General features: G+C 31.3%; 1 protein-coding gene across 2 annotated transcripts in view; it reads right to left on the minus strand.

Moving 5' to 3' along the window:
- Positions 1–6,834, minus strand: part of LOC105111905 (zeta-carotene desaturase, chloroplastic/chromoplastic-like) — a 34,595-nt gene extending 27,761 nt beyond the window's left edge. Inside the window, exons 1-14 of one of the 2 annotated variants that reach the window (XM_011007390.1) lie at positions 6,370–6,834; positions 5,797–5,921; positions 5,447–5,581; positions 5,262–5,334; positions 5,023–5,096; positions 4,491–4,595; positions 4,157–4,401; positions 3,980–4,067; positions 3,281–3,323; positions 3,029–3,185; positions 2,760–2,888; positions 2,546–2,618; positions 1,669–1,833; positions 1,266–1,464 (exon numbers count right to left, since the gene is read on the minus strand). In XM_011007390.1, the coding sequence (XP_011005692.1) occupies positions 1,297–1,464; positions 1,669–1,833; positions 2,546–2,618; positions 2,760–2,888; positions 3,029–3,185; positions 3,281–3,323; positions 3,980–4,067; positions 4,157–4,401; positions 4,491–4,595; positions 5,023–5,096; positions 5,262–5,334; positions 5,447–5,581; positions 5,797–5,921; positions 6,370–6,568 (1,779 nt within the window). In that variant the 5' untranslated portion in view covers positions 6,569–6,834 and the 3' untranslated portion in view covers positions 1,266–1,296. Of the gene's footprint in view, positions 1–1,105; positions 1,465–1,668; positions 1,834–2,545; positions 2,619–2,759; positions 2,889–3,028; positions 3,186–3,280; positions 3,324–3,979; positions 4,068–4,156; positions 4,402–4,490; positions 4,596–5,022; positions 5,097–5,261; positions 5,335–5,446; positions 5,582–5,796; positions 5,922–6,369 lie in introns of those variants that run through there. The other variant, XM_011007389.1, reaches the window with a different exon arrangement.
- Between the last annotated feature and the right edge of the window lie 8,388 nt (positions 6,835–15,222).

Genomic DNA, 15,222 nt, shown 5'->3' on the forward strand with positions numbered 1-15,222 from the left:
GTTATGTAAAGAAGAATCATTAAAAATGATAAATCAACTTTGTGTTTTGAACAATTTTGTGGGGTTTGCTTGAAGCTTTTTACTCTTTTGATGTTGATTTCTAGCTATTGTGATTTGTGTCATTGGTTGGACACTGTTTTGTGCGTATTTGATGCTAGTGAAGGCTGCTGTTTTACACTCTTAGCTCGGCAGAAGATTTCATGCTCGACTAGGCAGGAATGCTAGAGAAAACACACATAATGGTGAATTGGTGACAGATTTTCAAGAGAAGAATCTGTTTCTTTGGCCAGCTTCATTGTTCTAGGAGAGAAACTGAGAGCAAAAGAAATAAAGCAATTGTCATCTCAAAACCTACAGCAGCAAGAATATTTTCAAGTAATTTGAGTTTAGGCCATCTTTCTCATGAACGCATATTTCATCATTTACTATCCATCGCATTTTATGATGTTGCCCTTTCCCTTGCCATTGCCATTCAAAGTCTGTTGTCTCTCCATTTGGCAAAATGTTAATCAGCTATTTCCAGGATTCCACGCAATATTTGTCTGGTGGCTTGTGTCCTCCATGTGCATAGAATTCTTCAAATGGAAAAAAAAATTGTATATTGTGTAAGCTTTAAATAAAAGAAGAATTGCTTATAGAAGTTTGTTGGCATTTGAACAGCGGTGTAGATCTGAAATGGCGAGGTATGGCATGGGAGCATTGAACCCTAACCTCCATTTATTTTCTTTCTGATGGTGTCCATTTTCCCATTATCGTAAATGTTTTTCTTCTCAAGGAGGGAGGCTCCAAGGATCTTACAAATTGCGGAGGTTGATTTCTGTTGAAGTTAAGTAACCAATTTTTTCGTAACAAAACAGTGGAACAAAAAATACTTTTCATTCAACCCGTTGTAGACAATATTTGTCTCGCTCTTTCGTTTTTGTTTCTATGATTCGGTGTAGGACAATCTGTACTTTACTAGATTTGAAGATTTTTAGTTAATAAATACTCATAATTTTACACTAAAATATCTCTCGAAATCTTAGTTAAAAAAAACTATAATTTATATATTTTTTTCAAATTTATTTTTTCAAATCATAAACTACCGTAACATCAATCAAACATTTAATCAATTACAAATAATTTAACAATTATATATCCGATAGCTTTAATGAAGCAAGTACGAATCCGACCAAATCTGATGACTGGACATCAAAGGGGATATAGCATAAACACCTAGATTGCCTCATATTTATTACAGCCATTTGAGACCGTACAAGTAAAGCTTTGATGTGTTATGTGTGATGTGTGATGGTATCATACAAGACTGAGCTCATCAATTACAGTTTGAGATTCTGTGCCGTCTTGAGATTCGACAGCTGCAAGTGTCTTCCTCAAAGCTACTAACTCTTCCCCAGCACCGCATACATATGCTGAAGCTTGTCTTCCGGACAAGGTCGCTCCTTCCATGCTGTCTATGTAATCCTGTTCAATGCAGAAACCATGCTTAATTTATTGTAGTTTTTTTTTTTCACATTTTCACTCAAATAAAGCAAGTATTGCTTATCTCTCTGGTTGCTTTTGTTGCTCCCTTTTAATTAACAGGTTGTTTATATACTGAAAGCTGTGGAGGCCAGCACTAAAGCTACTTTTCTATCAAGCTAAAGGGTCTGGGGAAATTTGAGTAACCTGTTTTGTATATGAACCAGCAAGGAAGAAATTCTTCACAGGTGTCCTCTGATCAGGTCTGAAGGGATCTTTGCCAGGTCCTTCACGATACAAAGATTGTGCAATTTTTACAACAGATGACCAGGTTACTTCTAGACCTTGGGATGACGGGAATAAAGCCAGGACCTGGTTATTTAAATAAAAAAATAAGAGCAAACAATGAGAATATTGCACAACAATAAATGGATTCATCAAATGATAATTCAATACTCAAATAAGAATCAACTACCAACAATGAAAGTTAGGAGTGCATTATTTTAGCCATCTTTTTATAATGAAATCACATTAACTCAAGCTAACCATCTGTGATGATGTAAACCCTTCATCTCTAACTGGCTTTTGGACTACCAAGAACCCGTATCCACACAAAAGAGCAACTGCAGGTGGTATCAGAGCCAAAAAGGACTTGCATTAAGGCCTGGTTACTACGTACACATAGAATCTGGAATTTTAGTGGTGCCAAACTAGCGGGGAATGATGTCCTAAAATTAACAGAGATGTTTTCTTTATTCGCAAAAACATGTGTAAGTTGTTTGCACAATCAAGAACATACAAATGGCACATTTTCAAGGCATAATTACTTCAATCTGAAGCCAAGTTTACACTTCGCAAGCATGTGCATGTGCCCTTATGCAAAAAACTTATAGAAACGAAAGAAGCCTTAGGAATAAGCACTCTTCAAGCTGAATGGATCAGAAGTTACTAAAGCCTGGATAGTTTAATCAAACGCTACCCACGTTATTGTTTTGCATAACTTCCCAGTGTATGTAATAGGGCTTAGGACCATAGATAATAGATGACTTTAGGTGTTCAGAGATAATGTTTAAATGCTACAAACCTGCTTTGAAACTCTCTCTATGATTTTATCATTTGTCAAGGGCATGTAAGGATCTCCCGGTGTCAGAACACATCTGAAACATATAATATTTGTGAATACAACAGATAAGGATGGGAAAATAAAAGATACCTCTAGGGATATGTAAGGTTTGTCATTCCCTTATAAAGCAGAAACTAACATCAATATACTGGAGTAGAGATAATTGTTTTCTTACTGGAGCAATGAACCTTGTCCTTCAATGAAGTAATCTTCTGGAGAAGTGAGTGCTAGGTCAGCAAAACACGAAAAATCTGCATCTGGAGTGTACAGGAGGTTATCTAAGCCAGCAGCTTGTCGCAACTGCCTGCCAATTGAAAGAAGCAAGGGCTTGTTGGAAAAATGCCGTGTATAGTCTCCCAAAAAACCAAAGCAGATGATATTCTTGGTCATTGAAAAAAGCATCCTGCTTTCACAATCAGAGCATCAGCATAGATAGAAATTCACCTTGATTGTTCTAGATCCTGCAACTCTGTAACCCAGCCATTGTATCTAAGTTGTACTGTCACAACAGGTACTCCCACTAGCTCATAAATATTATCGAAGAACTTTGATTCCCTCCACTGGGATGGAAGTAGTCTTTTAATTCCAGGGACATCACAAGCTACCATCAAATCAAACCATAGAATGACAAAAGATCATCAGCGCACAATTGATACAAGATATGAAGAAAGAGAAAGGGCATATATGACTGTATACCTGCAACATAAGCATCGGCTGTTACAACTTTCTTATCTGTGGCCTGCAATGATATGAATGTAATGTTTCATGAATGAAGACCTTACAAACACTGGTGGAAGATAAAAGTAGCACACAGAAACCTCCAAAATAATCTGGTTTCCAAATTGTTTGATGCACAGGTCTTGACCCTGCCATAGGCCCCACAATGACATATCTATCATAACATATCAATGGCATATCCTTGCATGCTCCATTACCTTCCATCTATTAATTTGGCCAGGTTCAACTTAACAAATTCTTTGTAGAGTAAAGACTGAAGATTTTAATTTATGAACCTTATAAGCACCAAATTCCATGCATCATTTTGAAGAAAATAACTCCGCCAATTCTCCAATTGCAAACCCACAAACATGTGTTTGGGGATTCAGACAGAGAATAGGATATTCATTTCCTATTCATTCATCAAAAGGTGCAGATTAAATAATTTCTCTTCAACTCTTAAGCCTTTTCCATAGACCTCTTTAATTTAAAACCATAGCTTATTGAAACATTCATCAAAACAATGTCGAGGCAATTACATTGCATCCCTGTTGATCCTTAAATTGGAGCAATGTAACCAGGTCTATGATAGGATATTTCAACATGTAAATGATAGTATCACAGCATCAATGTCCTAGAGGATCAAGTTTGAAAGAAAGAAAATGAAAAGCCATTTACCTTTGACAAGGCAAGTCCTGTGACATGTATTTCCCCATCTGGTGATCTATCATAAATTATCCGTCTGCATCCCCACCTCAAATGAAACCTGCTCTTGCAGATAAAGAGTATCAATTATTGTGAGACCCAAAAAAACGTTTACAAGTAATGACTTTGAACCTGTATTTACAACTGTACCTGCCTCCTTTATCTTCGATATACTTTCTAATGGGACCACTCAAGTAAACATCTGGAGAACCCTTGAGCATACGAAGTAAAGAAGCCTCTGTCTTGGTGGCAAACAATGAGAATATGGTCAGCATGCACCGAGCACTGATGTTATCACAGTCAATAAACCCCAGGGCATAAGCAACAGGATCCCACAATCTTTGGATACTCATGCGTGTTCCACCTTTGGACAAAAACCAGTCAGAGAAGCTGATCTGTAAGAAGAAAATGTAATTTCAATGATAATATTAACAAAATGACCTGGGAAACTAATCAAAAGAAAGAGAAATGAGATAATTCTTACACTATCTAATTTCCTTACGTCCCTCAATGCACCATCGGGATCAATAAGAGCCTTGACAACTGGACTCAGGGCAAGCGCCATAGCATTTCTTACTATATCATAAGTCTGAAATTGAAAAGCACCACGAGATAACACATCAAAAGAGAGTTTAAGGGGGTAGGAAATTTGGCACCAGCTAGTTCAGCTTCCCAAAAGATGTTGACAGATGACATATAAAACCCTTGTAGTTTCTTTTGCGCTTTTAATGCCAAAACTACTCTACTTAGACTGCAATAAAAAATGTGAGGGTGTCACTAAGAATAGGAAATTAAATACCATTAATAGTGATGCATAATAGATGCAGTGCCATGGCCCAGGAGACATTCGAGCAAGAAAAGAGGCAGCAGTTAGAAGGATAATAAACATGTTGATGATGTTTTTGGGTTAACATCTAAGGTGGAGGATATTGCCCCATAAAATCCAGAACGAACTAGATGCTGGGAAGATTACCTTAAGCTGATTTGTTGAACAAACTAGATGTTGGGAAGATTACCTTAAGCTGATTTGTTGACAAAAATGCACGAATCCCATGCAACGGAGCTCCAATTGGAAACCGAAAATCAAGCTCTGGAATCAAGTTCAAGTTATGAAAGGACTTAATTATGGTAAACAAGATAAAATATGACACAATACAGGATGCTAGCAAGCCAAGGAAAAATGATTTCAATCAATGACACACACATCTACTGTAAGGAAAAATTTGATCAGACAAGGATCAAGAATAAATCATACCACCAATTTCACCTCCCTTGTTTACAAATGTGTGAGTATGATCCTTCACAAGCAGATTTTTATCTGCACCCACCTATGTTCGAGTAGTGATTCCGGAAAACTATCAGATTATTTAAAGAGTATTTTGTGTTTGAAAAATATATTTTAAATTGTTATATCACAATAACCAAAGAAACTTGCTTCACCTTCTTCATCAAACGGAAAAGATTATTATAGCAACCAAAGAAAACATGAAGTCCCATTTCAATATGGTTTCCACATCTATCAACAAATGAACCCACTTTACCACCAATGAAAGACCTTGAATCGTATATGTCCACCTGATAAAAAAAAATAAGAATATCTATATTCAGTTTACATTATAACATAAAACCATTAAATAACAACAATTCAAACTTTCTAGGAAATAGATGTCAAGTTTGCTCTTTAAATAAGTTTGAACTATGCAATCCACAAGTTTGCATTTTTTTTCGAGTTTCAATAAGGTCAAGAAGATCAGATGACCACGCAAGACAAAGGAGAAAAAGGCAAATACCTCATGGCCTTGATCCAATAGCTCCACTGCAGTTGACATGCCTGCCAACCCAGCTCCAATAATAGCCACCTTCAGCTTTGGTCCCCTATGATGTTCAGGTTCTGGTGGAAATAATCCCTTCGGAGCTGGGAATCATAGAATTCAATGCATGGCCAGCGAGAAGAAAAATGTCATCTTACACATCTTACTGACCTTTAAATAAATAAAAAAGCAATACTTTTGTCACACATAATGAGGCATCATAACATATGCATTTGATCTGATGAAAATCTTTACTAGACAACAGTCACCCATTTATAATTTATTCATAGCAGCTGAATGGCAGAATTAAATTTCAATGATACACTTACAAGTCATCTTACCGACCTACTCTCTCAAAATTCAGAGGTAATTAAACAAACTCAGCAGTAACCACCATCAAAAATTAAAAATCACCGTACCAACAATATAAAAAGGGATGAAAAGTCTCAATCTTTAAACCAAAAGAAAGCCCAGATAGGAAAAAAAATGCACAAAAAATAATTAAACAATACAATTCAAAGCAAAAAAAAACAGTAAGCTTTGAGGGATTACCATTAACACTCATATCAGATACGTTTGTTTCCAAAGAATCCAAAGCAGCCCGAACTGTAAACAACCTTTGATTCCTGAACCCCACCTGAACCACTGACCGCCTACGACCAAAACCACCAGAGAACGATAACCCCGGTGGGCTAGTCTCTCTTCTAGTTCCAGTAACAGATTTTGCAGGGAAAAGAATCAAAGAAACCATGATTTTCTTCACTGCTCAGTCAGGAATTCAAGAAAATTCTTCACCTCTTACTCTTCTTTCTTTGAATTATTGGTATAAACCAAAAGACAACAAGTCTTGCTTGGCAGACAAAGAGAGTAGAAGTAAAATAAAGTAAGAAAACGTGAAGTCTTCCTCTATAGTGATAGAGCGTGTGTCACTAGAAAGCACGAATTTTTAACAAGACCAACCAAATTTAGTAAACGTAGACAAAGAATGAGTGAAGGGCATCTCGCGTGGAGGGAGAGAATGCTGGAGTCTGTTTTTTAAAATATTAAAAAATTATTTTTATATTAATACATGAAAATATCTATAAATACTAAAAAATTACTTTTTATAAAAAATAGATTCCACCGTATGAGGACGCCGTACTAAATATATGCTAGGGGGTTGGAATCTGGATGTTGTTGATTAGTTTTAAATTCTGATAAAAATTATTTTTAAAATAATATTTTTTAAAATTTTTAAAATTTATAATGTGGTGCTAAGTTTTTTTAAAAAATATTTTTTAATTTAAAATATAATAAAATAATATTTTTTTATTTTCAATATAAACACCTTAAAATTATTTTAAAATATCTAAAATAACACTTTAAAAATTAGGTTAGATATCACAAACAAGTATGGTGCAACTTGTATAATTACAACTGTATTTTTTCTTTGTTATAGTTTTGAAAATGTGGTAAATTAAAAAAAATAAAAAAAGAATTGAATATAACAATTAAATGAAAAATAAATAAAACTTTAAAAAATAAATAAAAATTAAAAATCAAAACTAAAATGAATGAATTTAAAATACTAATAACAAGGATCAAAGTTTATTTTTCAAGCTATGAGAGTGAAATGAAAATAAAAAATAAAAGTTAATTAATGATAAATTATATATTATAAACTGATACATACCATCCAATAAAAAACCATACAACAAAAAGTTAAATAAGATAGTAAAAATATAGTTTTTACTGTCAAGAAATGTCAGATATGCCATCCAAATAGAATGAATGAATTTAAAATACTAAAAACAAGGATCAAAGTTTATTTTTTAAGATATAAAAGTGAAATAAAAATGAAAAATAAAGATCAATCAATGATAAATTATATATTGTAAGTTGATAGATGTCATCCAATAAAAAAGAAAACACAACAAAAAATTAAATGAGATAACAAAAATATATTTTTCATTATCATAAGATGTTAGATATGTCATCGAAATAGTATGATGTTATCCATGCTCTAGCGCATGCTTTAACCTTTTTTAATTAAAATAATATTAATTAAATATAAAATAATATTATTATTCTTGATCAAATCAACCTGATAGGTTATTTGATAATGAAGAGTGGCTTGATAGGTATCTAAAACTTAATTAGCACCAATAATTTGTAATTAAACTTTTAAGAAGTGATAAAGTTAAAAATCATCTATAAAGTTGGGATAAAGAGTAATGATTACTGTGCTTCAATTGAGTGTGGTTGAGTGTGGTTTCAAGAGAGTTAATGTATGCATGATGATACTCTAGATATTAGGTATCTAAAAAAACTAATTTTATTATAACATGTAATTCTTTATAATCATGATAAAATAAGACTAACTAGATAGTATCAAAATAAATAAATATATATATATAGTTTTAAAAAATTTATTAATCTAAAAATTTAAATAAAATTTTAAAAATAATAAATTGATCTCAAGAAATAGCACGAATTTTAAGCTGGTAAAACAGGAAGGTTGAACATATTAATTAAAATAATACCCTTATTCCATGGCCTAAACTTTTTTGGCCCCAATGACAAGCACGCGCGCGCAAACACACATACATGTGTGTGTATGACAAGACTGACATACATATTCTCAACAGTGTTAGTAATTTTTTTTTTAATGGAAGCATTTTGACTGTTTTACTGCTTATTAAAATTTTAAAAAATAAAAATATAATAATTACTAAGCTGTGAGAAAAAGATAAAAATGTCCTTTGATCGAAGGCAAGTAATTTTGAAAAAACAAGCTATAGATGTCATTTCACTGCTACAGTAAACAGTGAAATGTTTCTATAAACACAGTGAAATCATCTTCCCCTTTGTTTTTGTTTTTTTATCTTATATTATGAGATGGTGACAATAATATATAATAAAATATTAGAAAATGTACCCTATTTCTGTTCAGTTTAGTTTTGATAGAAGAGTCAGGATACTTTTCACTAACCATCCTTAAAAAAATAAAAATAAAATAAAAAACTTAATTGTCGTCTAATAATTGCGTCATTCCAATTTTCAAATTTAGCTAAGAGCACAAGAACATTAGTTTTATTGATAATTCAAGTTATTGAGATAAATGTACGTCTTCCAACAAGTCGTTGTATCTATTTTCATGTTACATGATTCTATATGTCACAATATAATAATTTATTTTTGTAAAAAATAATTTATAGAATCTTTTATATAATAATGATAAATAACAATTTTTCCGGTGACAATTTCTAATACAACTTCTTTATTAATTCATGCCGCAAAAAAAAAATAATAACCAATAGTGATTTATTCAAGTGGTTCTCTTTAATTAAATTTTAAGTTAAAATCTTAAATGTATAACACATTATTACTTGAAAAGTTTTACCTTTTAATAGACTGACCTGACTCAATTGTATTAATTGGGATCTAATGAACTTTGAAATACTAGAATTTTATTTAAAAAAAACTAAAAAAGAATGATAACAATATTTATTACAAGTAATTCACTAATATTAGAATTACCTCCTAATATAATTTGATAAACTAATTTTTTACTTTTTTTATAGAAAAAAACTGACAAAACGAAAAAGGAATTAGCTCAGATGGCTATGCATTCATCTAAAAGATGCTAATGGCAGACACCGTTATCACAGCTCCACGAGACCACTGGTGCTTGTTACAGTTTCTGCTCTCCGTAAGTGTACGGTATATACCTTCATAGGGAGGAACCTTTGATGAACAATCTCTAGCAAATGTTTCTTCAGTTTTTCAGTATTTGATTGTCTATTTATTTTTGTGTTTTAAGTATGTTTTAAAAAAAAATTAATATTTTTATTTTAAATTAATATTTTTAAATTATTTTAATTTAACCAATAATGATTTATTTGAATGATTATGTTTTTGTTACTTTTAAAGAAAAACTCGAGTTCTAGCCTTATGAATAAAATATATTATCATCGGAAGAATATTATTTTTTTAATAAGTTGACTTGATTCAAATTTAATTAGTTAAAGTCATGGAAAGTAAAAAAATTATGTTAATGTATTAATGTTTAAAGTAGCTTTTATAATTTTTAAAAATATTATTTTAATATATTTTTAAATAAAAAAATTACTTTAAACATATGCAACAAGACTCTTCGTATCCTTGGACCGCATTCTTGTATCCTTTGAAAGCGCGCATGCATGCATTTCACTATTATAATGAATAATAATCCATGATTGTGTGCAAATTGGTTTGTTTTTTATATACATGGGTTCTTCGGATAAAGTTCTGTTTGATGTATTACCCAATTATTTTTACTCTTTTTTTTTTGTATTTTACAACCTTAGTTTTTTTTTTTATTAATTAATTAATTTCACTCCAGCTTTGCCCCTACAAACTAACGACAACAAATCAAAATCTAGACTAAGGTTGTTAACACACTAAAAAACACAAAGACAAAGATAAGATAAGAGAGGAAGAAGATAAGCGCTGCCACTGATGACAAAACTAGCCTATCAATGGATATTAGGGTTTTTCTTTCTAATTGAAAACCAAGAGAGAGACAAAGAGTTAAATCTCAACTTAATCATTAACTCTTTATTCTCTCCCATCTATAATTTGATAATTAGTCATCACCAGAAGATCCACGCATGAGATCAAAAAAAATCTGAATATAAAAATGAGAGGGTAAAAGTCATGAGACTTTTTTTTTTTTACAATATCATTAAATTTATAGTTAAACAGGTTAATTTTATAACTTCTTGACATTATTCATTTTAGTTTGAATTTCGAATTAAATCATGTCAACATTGCATTAAAATAACTTTGCTGACTTGATATATTCACAAGTAATCTGTATAGTAAAAAAAAATTCAATATGATATTTTTTTTTAATTTCAAAATAATAACATATTTAATTATCCCTGGCTTCGCCACTTAACCCTTCAAACTCACAATCATGGTCATAGATTTCACTAAGTTTAATAAGTTTGTTTTTTAAACTATTATTTATTTAATTATAAGATAAAAAAAAATTAGACTTGCGAAGTTAAGCACAAATCTATTATTAAGATGTTTGTTTAAAACCGCAATAATCCTATAAAAAATAAATAAAAATAAATTATAAAATATATTTTTTAATCAACTCAAGTTAACATGTCAAATCTACAATTTGAAACATGGATTCCACTGAGTTTAATAAATTAACTTTTAAAAATATTTTTTTATTTTATTTATATGATAACTAAAATAAACACCATAAAATTGAGCACCAACAAAATACAGAGATATTTGTTTGAGACCATGATAAATGTAAAAAAAAAAATTAAAATTTTTATTTTATTTTATTTATATGACAATTAAAATAGACATCATAAAATTGAGCACCAACAAAAAAACAAAGTGTTTGTTTGAGATTATAATAACTCTAGAGAAAACAAAACAAAAAAAATTATAAAGATCGATTCAAAATCAACTAAATGTTAAAAAAATAAAAAATAAAAAACAATAAAAAAACTTCAATAAAAACATAATATTAAATGATGGATTTGAAAAAAAAAATTCAAATATATGGGCCTTTATAAAAATAAAAACCCAAAATGCATGCCTTAACCTTTAAAAAAAATTAAAAAAAAAACCAAACAAAATATCATCTTCCACGATAGAGAAAAAAATATTTTTATTGCTAGAATTCAATCATTGCTAGTTGGAAAATCAATAAGTTGTTTTTAGTATAAAAATTTATTTTTTAATTTATTTTTATCTAAAGACATATAATAATTATTTTTAAAACCTAAAAAAAAATACCAACTCAAACTCCCCACCCTCAAAATGATCCAAAAATACAAAATTAAATGGAAAATTATTTTTTCTTTGATTTTAATATATTTCTTCAGACAAGATGAAAATTCAAAAAATCTCAACAGGGCTCCTCTCATCGAGATAAATTTGTCTTTCTTCCTTAACTCCTCCCTTCCTTTCGAATGAATCCTTTCAATAACGCCATTGTGCGGTGATGCAATACATAAATTGCACCAAAACCATTACATTTATATAAAATTTGACCATGCGAGCTGATGAAGCTCCAAAAAACCTTTATTGGATTCGGGTTTTGTTAGCAGACAATTACAAGCGATATGATTGGTGGTACCTGTAAAAAAAAAATTTGATATCAAAGTTGATTTAGAATTTTTTAGGTAGATATAATATATGAAGAACAAACGGAGATACAGTATTTGGTGAAAAATATTTTTTTAAGTAATTTTATTAAAAAATAAATTATTTTTTATTATTTGATAATATTAAATAAAATAAATTAGAAAATAATTTCTAGTTTTTGTGCCTTCATATATTATATATTTATATACTATCAAAGCAACGATCATGGCTTACCTTGAAATTTTTGATACTAATAAAATAAATTAAAAAATAATTTCTAGTTTTTGCGTCTTCATATATTATATATTTATATACTATCGAAGCAATGATCATGGCTTACCTTGAAATTTTTGATACATAGTGTTTGTAATAATAAAAATTATTTTTTAAAATATTTTTTGTTTAAAAATATATTAAAAATATATTATTTTATCTTTTAAAATTTATTATGATATCAATATAATATAATATAATATATTAAAAGGACCTAAAATTATAAAAAAATAATTAAAAAGAAAAAACATTCAAAAGTGCTTTTGCAATTTTCACGTGATAAATGTGAACTGCGTTGTTCTGCTTCGTCTTTTATGAGTGTCGGTTGGCACCGTGCAAAGTCTATACACTGCATCATGATGAATATTGGTGCACGGCGTGGCTGCTGCAGGTTCAACTTTCTATTGATTATTATTTCATAATATAAATAATTGAAACATTTGAGATAGGGAGACGGGTCCTTTGTTCTTTAACTTACTTGAAAAACTATTTTATGTTTTTATTTTTTGAACCGAAAATGCTTATATCTCTTATTTATTTGATTTTAGGATACTAACCAACCGCAAGTTAACAGTTCTCAATTATTAACATTACAACTTCTTAGAAACTTTGCAGAAATTATCCCTGATTGATCAATAACCCCCAATGCTCATCGTTTGGATGTTATAGGAGGTGTCTGGGAATCTACCAATAAAGACCAGAGAACATGAACATCTTCATACTGGCAGGACTTGACGTCTTCGTGCAGAATGTATATATCTTCAGCTGAAAAACAAAGATGCACAGAGTCATTAGATATGGAGGAATCAGTACGGACTAGTATTCAATGATCACAACAAGAAGAAAACCCCATGATTATTAATCTACCAGGCAATGTGAAGATATCGTCAGCAATCATGTGTGATCTATATGCTTTTCAGAAAATGTTTGGCTGTAAATCCAGCATAAATAATGGAGACACAAATCTTGTAGATCACCTCAATGTGCTTCATGATCAGAATTCACAACTACTTATACAGGCACGGAGTCCACGGTTTGTCAACTGTCCTTGATCAGTAATTTAAAATGTTTAGTGCATTCTCTGTGTTTCAAATAATCTATGGTTCAAAAAGGCAATTATAAGATAAGAAATCTTGAAGAAGCGACATGTAAAACTTGAGGCTAATATGCCTCGAAGAGAAAAGGTGATGATGAAAGAGAGAGTTGTGAACCATTTACTGTGATGCTGAAAATTTGTCAAAGGGAACCAATAATGCAGTAGTGTATGGCTATGTATATAAGCAAAGACTGGGAACAAATGGCAAACAACATAAGAAAATCAGATCAACAAGGCTTAGAGATGCAGTCTAGGATAAGTACGTACTCTTCTTATGAGTTGTTGAATGCTTTCGAAACCACAGCTTCTTCAAGGGAGAAAAGAGGGACTGCAGCCACCCCATTTGACTATTTCATGGAGGTGAAAACCAACGAAACATATAAAGGAGAAGAAATTAGAGAGAAAGAGAGAGATGTCTGCCTAGTTTGCTTATACAAAAGTGAACACCATCTATCTAACACTCAAGCATCCTCTTGCAGCAGCAGGCTATATACATTCTAAGAATACATTTCTGATAGCCTGTGGCTGCCCTGTCTCAACAAAGCAAATTTTCCACTAGTAAGAGGAGAGAGTTCCATCCTCAGACAACGAGAAGACCCCTTTCTATGGCTTTTCAATATGTACTGTTTAATTTCGTACTCGTATAATTCATATAAATTGTCGGTACCTTTTCTTGTCAAAAGATGGCCACCAAACTTGTCGGGCTGCTGCTTTCACTTTTACTTGAAATTATGTACAAAAATCATGCCCACATCACTTGAGCTAGAGCCCGATGATCTAATTATGATAACCACGTCCACTAATCATGGATTACTATTGAGCAAGAGTTAAAACTACGTATTCAAAATCTAATGATCTGTGCTAGTGCCCAGATTTTATATAATTAGTTTAATCTTATTAATTATTTCTATGAAGTCTAGCGATCTTGATGAACAACTGGTAGCACCAATACAAAGGAGATGGGAGACATGTATCACTGTCTTCAGTCAGTGATCAGCTGGATTCTCTTACCAAAGAAAAGAACAGTTGAAATGTAAGTGAGCATGCTGTTCTATTGCAAAGCTTCGCTTGATCGTTCTTATCCATATGTCGTATCCTGCGGAGCCCTCATTCTTTCCACATTCTAAAAATCATCCTTCTCTAGTTTCTATATGTGAATGGCAGAGTATTCATAGAGAAGATTAGAGTCATCAATTGCTTGCACGTTGATGCAGAAGCTTTGCCTTTGAATCTTCATGCCATCTCAAACTTATGGAGATTTTGAACAAAAATTTTCATAGGTTTGATATTTATATTTAAAGATAATATTTAAATCTCAATGATTATTTTAAAAATTAACAAAAACAAAAAGGCTAAGAAAAGAAAGTCAAAAAAAAAAACTAATGGTAGGCGGAGAATAATGGGCAATAGTGCTACCCACTGATAAAGAAAGAAAAAAGATCAAAACTTAAATAATTATGAAAATAAATTACAATTTTCGATTATTCAAAATCTTTGATTTATGGTATTTGATTTTCTCTATAATTGGATTGCAATCCAAAATATACATTTGTTTCCCCACATACAGGAAGCTCTTTAGTTTAGGCAAATTGTTTCAACTTCTGCCATTTCTCGAAGGCTACAAAGACTTCTTAGAATCACTTGTGTGGTAAATCTGCGTACCAGGACCAAACTGGCAGAGCATTCAAATAAGAAAACACAAGAACTTCTTCAGGTTTTTGAATTACGTTTCTTCTTTAATTTGATCAAAATGCTCATCTCCTGGACTCTTTCTCAAGGAGGTCGGTGCTGGCTTCTGTGAAGATATGCAGACAGCAGAGTACTTTTTGGTTGATAAGTCAACTGATAAGTGCTGCTAGAGAACTCCAATTCCTTCAACCACCACCACTCCCCACTAG

The sequence above is a fragment of the Populus euphratica genome, unplaced genomic scaffold, assembly GCF_000495115.2.
Source record: "Populus euphratica unplaced genomic scaffold, PopEup_1.0 scaffold588.1, whole genome shotgun sequence".
NCBI classification, from domain to species: Eukaryota; Viridiplantae; Streptophyta; class Magnoliopsida; order Malpighiales; family Salicaceae; genus Populus; species Populus euphratica.